General features: G+C 44.3%; 1 protein-coding gene across 1 annotated transcript; it reads left to right on the top strand.

Moving 5' to 3' along the window:
* The first annotated feature begins 283 nt into the window (after window positions 1-283).
* LOC146829862 (diacylglycerol O-acyltransferase 1-like) lies at window positions 284-5,388 on the top strand. Its single transcript, XM_085606741.1, has 2 exons — window positions 284-499; window positions 2,430-5,388. Exons 1-2 carry the CDS (start codon window positions 452-454, stop codon window positions 3,828-3,830), a joined length of 1,449 nt encoding a protein of 482 aa, XP_085462867.1. The 5' UTR covers window positions 284-451; the 3' UTR covers window positions 3,831-5,388.
* The last annotated feature ends 965 nt before the right edge of the window (window positions 5,389-6,353 follow it).

The following is a 6,353-nucleotide window of genomic DNA, read 5'->3' as shown; positions in this document are numbered from 1 at the left end:
CTCAGCTCGTGGCTGGGCTCGGAGCGCTTTGGCTCGGCTCGTGCCTGATCCTTCAGAGCCGTGGCTCGGCTCGTGTCTGGGCTTGGAAACCTTCTCCTGGCCTCTTCTGCCGTGACGAGGGGAGTCAAAGGTCATGCACGTGGGAGCCCCCCTCCCACGAGCCTGCGCCGGTCACGTGATGTCCGCTCAGAGTGCGCGCGCAGCCATCGGAGAGGGGCGCGGCTCTTGCTTCACGCCTCCTAAGAGGCAGCGCGCGCTCGTTCCCGCCCGTGCGCTTGGGCGGTCGGAGCTAGGTCCTCGCGCACCGAGCGCCACTGCCCAGGCGCACTCGACGTCATTTCCTCCACGCGCAGGCAGTGTCAGTTCCGCCCCGCGCGCAGGCCTCGCTGGCCCCTCCCTCGCGCTCTTCTCTCCCGCGGCGGTTGAACCGAAGCTCGGCGGAGCCCCGGAGATGACGGGCCGCAGAGAAGGCAGGCGGGGCCCGGGCTGCCTCCCCCGGGTACGGCGGGCTCCGGCTCGGGCAGGCTGGGTAGACGGGGTGGGGTGGTGGAGGAGGCCGGCTCTTGACAACTAGGACTCAACAAGGAGGGCGTTTCATGAACTCTGAGGCCTCACTGGAGCCTGTGAGCGAGGGACAGCCCCCCAGCTTTAAGTGGAATGAAAAAAAATGAGGGGTCTCGGCGTGGCCAGTGTAATACAGGGCGTGGCTTAAAAACACTTCTGCTACAAATCTGTGCTCTGCATAGTGTGCTGCCCAACTTGTATTTTGCTGTTTCTGTCATTGCATCCAGTTATAGAACACAACAATTAATATACCTAAAACAAGTCGAGACTATTGGCTTTGCCAATGGTTGGTAGTTGCATAAGAAAATAAGCAGCTACTATGGCTTGCATAAAATATTGAAAAGGCTTCCACTTGCAGCCCTGGTGATACCACGACAATGTTGCTGCTCCTGGGTTTCAAAAAGAAGGGAAATCCAGAGAGAAAAGGACTCTCTTTAAAGGATTTCCCTATCCCTACAACGCTCCCCTGACATGACGTCATGCTTTAACCTTCACTAGTGAGAAGTGAGCCGTGTGAGCACACGCACATCCATGTGCCGCTGTCACTGCAGTACGCAAAAAAGAATAGACTGCCTGTGCCAGGGCACTTAACAGAGCCCAATAGAGTCCAGTTTCAAGGCCTCCTTTAAAAAACTGCTGGTGCACAGACCTGGAGAGACCCGGCCCACTTAAAGCCCTGGCCCCCTCCCACTGGAGACTGTGACCACTTACAGGCCCCCCTCTTGGAGGCTGACCATGACCAGCCCTCACCCTTGCAGGCTGTGACCGCTCACAGCCCCCTCCCCTTGGAGGCTGTGACCACTGACAGCCCTTTCTGCCCTAGGAGGCTATGACCAGTGACAGCCCCCTCCCCCCTTGGAGGCTGTGACCGATGACAGCCTCCTCCCCCTTGGAGTCTGTGACCAACCGAAGTTACCTTTCTATGGCATTCTGTCTGCATAATTGTGCTGATGTTAACTATTTTAGGTTTAGTATGTTTAACCGTAGCAAGACCCAGAAAGATCTACCCACTATTGCAGCATTTTTTGTCTATTGCCCCGGCCAGCCACGCTTGGAGTAATGGCATGTACGTTTTGGTAATAGTTCCAGAGATTTAGAATAGCGAGGCACTCTGTCCTCATGGCCATCATGATTTGCCTGGACACCCTTGACCTCTTTCACCCTAAATTAATGATTAGTTTTTATCTGAGGTCGGATTCTTATTTGTGGATTTGCACTGGTGAGGTGCTCTATAGGTGTATTGTCTCAATAGTATCTTCCTTTTTATTGTGGTTATTCGTCCCAGCCATATCTAATACATTCCACTTACGTCCTACTTAAATTGGCTTTAAGTCACTATTACAACATAATATTAGCAGCTTGCGTTGATTCTAATTCAACATAAATAGCACTTGTTACATTTAAGGTTGGAAATGCCTGCTATAGAGAATAAGAAGGTTGTTGATATGGTGGTGGTACAAAGCGAGGGGGGAAAATTAAGTTTTACCTATGTTTACAGTTTGGCAGACATGCTGCTCCATCACAAAAGTGCAGATATTGTGTCCGCAGTGTTACAAGTGCCGTAGGCTATAATGCGGGTTTGATTATCTCAGAGGGAAGATGGTGAAGTGTTTTGGTTAGTTTGGGTAATTTTTATTGCAATAGATGTGAGTGTTATTATCTGTATGCAGGCTTTTGTATAATTGTGTGTATAGTGCATGTGTTCAGGCATTAGAACAGCATGTGGATGGAATGTTGTAGATGGTGTATTTGGTGTGGGGCAGCTGGGATATGTATGATGAGGGAGGCCCACTGTGATAAATGGCTATACTTATAGCCCTCATTAACTGTTAATGACATCAGCTTGTGTTGTTTGTCCTTCACAGGTGCCTTTGCATATGATGACCAGTAGTGGAGACCTTGGTGGCCCAAATATGCTGGTCGATGATGGAGACCCACTAAACTGCCATGTTGCAATAGATTCCATTCTGACATCAGGGACTGGATTTAATAATTTCAGTGGCTTTCTCAATTGGTCTTTCATCATACTGTCGATTACTTATGTGCACATGAATTATGAAAACATTGCAAGGAATGGTCTTGTAGGACAATTTGGAGATCCTTCTGCTTATATATCCCTTTTTTTAAAAGACCCTTATGACTGGCCTGCGCTGCAGCTCCTACTTTGTTCAAATATTTTTATAATTATCGCTGTTCACTTAGAAAAGTTCATGACCCGGAGCAGGAACTGTGAAATTCTTGGCATGGTTTTCCAGGGTGTGAACCTTATAGCCCTGATTGTTTTTCCGGTGCTGGGAATATATTTAAAGAAAAGTATTACTCCAGTTGGTTCAATGGTTACCTTGCTGGTATACATCATTCTCTTTTTCAAACTCCTATCCTACAAATTTGTAAATGACATCTACAGAGCAAAGCATCCCAAAAATGTAAAAGGAACCTTGAAAAGGCGAATTCCTGACAATCGCCAAAACCGGAATAATGAACAAGGAAATACTAAAGAGATTTTCTACCCTTTAAATCTAAATGAACAAGATCTTTACTATTTTGTGGTAGCCCCTACACTCTGCTACCAGGTTAATTACCCAAAGTCTAGTCAGTTTCGCCAAACCTTTTTTGTTGCAAGACTTGTGGAAATTGTGATACTGTTCCATCTCATGCTTACACTTGTTCAGCAACTCATTCTTCCCGTCATACAGAAATCAATGAAGCCCTTGCAGGAAGTTGAATCCTCACTGTTCTTGGAGTATATTCTGAAACTTGCGGTTGTTACTAACATTATCTGGCTGATCTTCTCATACTGGTTCTTCCACTCGTTCCTCAATGCTGTTGCAGAGTTACTCTACTTCGCTGATCGTGAATTTTATCAAGATTGGTGGGAAACAAAGTCCATCCTGAAATTCTGGAAAAAGTGGAACAGACCAGCTCATAATTGGCTTTTTAGACATGTCTACATGCCTCTTAAGCAATCTGGTTATGAAAAGCTGTATATACAAGGAGCAATATTTCTAATTTCTTCTGTTGTCTTAGAGTACGTAATTGCAATTCCACTTAGAATGTACCATTTCTTTATTTTTAGGGTTATGTTTGCCCAGTTTCTACTAGCATGGATGCTGGAGAAAATCTGTGGAGACCGTTTAGGTAACTTTGTCATGTGGCTAAATGTATTCTTTGGTATCCCACTTGTGTTGCTTCAGTATTTTCATGATTACTATGTCCAGCATCGCACAGCTGTTTCCAGCTGGGGACTTCACTATGAATATATCTAGGGCCCTCATTATAGCTGTGACAGGAAGCCTGAAAGTACCGGTTGCAGGAGTTAGTGCCCCAATGAGTAGAAGTCCCACAGGAACACTGCATGTCCAGTGTTTTATGCCTGAACACTTCTGCTGTAAGCAGGCAGAGTCCCTGGTTGAAAGACGGGGAAAACCGTGGAGGAATCCTACAGCCCATCTAAGACTTCCACTTGTAAAGGGGAGTAATTCCACCTAGGTCCCCCTGCTCCCGGCAGAGACTGATGCATGCAGTATTGGTAACTCAAGGGTTGGGTGGGATTACTAGTCAGTTTACTTCCATATTAAGCCCCTAATTCTTTGTGCACTTATCTGTTTCTGTTGTACTTAATAAATAAGAGCCTCATATGGAATCAATAGCAGAATATAATACAATACAGCAACCAAAACTGGATATAGGAAGATTATATTATTAACATTCACACACTCAAAAATACTTGGAGTCCTCAACAAGGGAAAGGCCTTATTTAGAGTTTGCTGGAATGGGCATTCCTCCATACACTGGTGATGTTCCCATCCTGCCAAACGCACGGTTCCCCTACTCTATTTGTAGTGGAGGGAAGTGCTAGATTTATTGGCTCCACCAGTGCAAACCTCTGGCTCATCTGCCAGGTCACAGTTATGGTCCTCCCGTTCTATTTAGTTCTTGATGACCATCACTTATCTTTTCCTGTATTTGTTAAACATAGCAGGCAAGGCAGACACAGTAGGGGAAATGTAAAATGGCTCACAAGTGAAGGGAGAAATGCTTCCTGCATTTCAAGACCATTTTTTTGTTTACTGAGTGAGCCATGTAAATATGGCAGGCATGTCACACTTCACAGCAGTGAGAAGCCTGCCAGGTAAGCATGGAATCTCTTAATAGGGCAAGCAAGTGTGCATACCTACACCTGGCGGATCGTCCAGCAGAATCTAAATGACGCCCATGCTATTTCTATGTATTTTTGAGTCAAATGTTTGAAAACATTTAAAAGTTTTGGGTCATTTTTGTTCATTTGAAGGATCATTGCATAATGGGGATACGCTTGTAATAATGTAACTAGTCATACTTAGTAGAGGCTAAGTAATAACAGTTCTTCCTTGTGATTGACATTGAAATGTGTGTTTAACCACAAATGTCAATGTTTATGACAGTGGATTATCTGAGTGAACCGATAAGAAAATGTGCACCTATTTGTAACCATTTAAAGTTGTTTTGTTTGTTGACTTATTTTGGACTTCATTTCTTTCCTTTCTATTTTCTGACTGTCAATTCTTTTTTCAGAGGCCAGTAAGGCTGAATGTGCTATTGAGGTACAACAAGCTGTTGTGTGATAATGGTGTACAACTTGTTTACAGTTGTTCCTGTACATCATTGAAACCCACAGAAAGTTGTACTAAATGCACCTCTTTGTATTCTTTTTCATTTGTATTTTTCTACAAGTCATCATCACATAATTTCAACATTCAACAATTAAGAAGTGCAAAAGAAAATGTGACAATGGCCTGAAAGAAAAGATTTCTATAAAGCAATTCATTAAATATCTTAAACTCATTTCTTGTCATTCCTAATTTCAATACTCATTAAGATTTATCAGAAAGACCATTATATCAACCCAAAAATTCATTATGATATAATTAAAACCTTTTCCCAAGGCAGATATGTAATCTACCCCGGATGGTAGTGCAGATATTATACGCCAGAGCAGGTATTTCAGGTAGTTTAATACTTTCTAAGCCCCTCTTGTGACTACCCCTCCTTGGAGCCCATATTTTCTTCCTCCTCTTTTTGCGCTTACGTTGATATAGGCTTCTCTTGAGGTAGAACATTGAGAGCAACCTTGCCAGCCATTGATGAAATGTAGTGGGTTCTGGATTAACCCAGACTGCAGCAATAAAAATGCGGGCTACCGCCATATCATAAACACAAGAAATTTACTGCCACTTGCATTGTCATATAATTCCAGGAGCATAAGATGAGGAGATAATACCACATCTATATAGAAGACAGCCTGCAAGAAGCAGGAAATTGAGGTTTGAGATAGTCTAAAACCAGGCAATTACAAAGCGTCCACTAGATCAGCCTCCTGCCACCAACACCGCGTGCTGCAAGTCCCTGTTTGTCTCCCCCAACTTGCTATTTTGGCCCAAATGTAGTACAGGTTGAAGAGATTTTTATTGTGCTGTGACTGCAACCCCACAGAAAGTGATAATGTATGACCAAGTTCTAGTGAGTCGAAAAAGCGACAGTCTATAGCCTTTACCCTTGTCTGCCAATTGCCGGACTGCTTCTCGACACCATTGGGCATAAACCCCCTCAGGTATTCATAAATCTGACTTATCTTTCAGCCAGTTGTGTTGCAGAGTAGTTCGGATAATGACTTCTTGATGAACCTGGCAGTTCTGCCTCACTTTCTTGATAACAAGTCCCTGAACTGTAAATATTTGAAAAGGTCTCTCTTTTTGAGCCCATACTCCGGTTGTAGCTCCCCTAATGAAAGCATTTGGTTCATATCAAAA

This window comes from Triturus cristatus, chromosome 5_2 (assembly GCF_964204655.1).
Source record: "Triturus cristatus chromosome 5_2, aTriCri1.1, whole genome shotgun sequence".
Classification (NCBI taxonomy): Eukaryota; Metazoa; Chordata; class Amphibia; order Caudata; family Salamandridae; genus Triturus; species Triturus cristatus.
The sequence above is the reverse complement of the archived record's forward strand: the minus strand, read 5'-3'. Positions and strand labels throughout refer to the sequence as shown.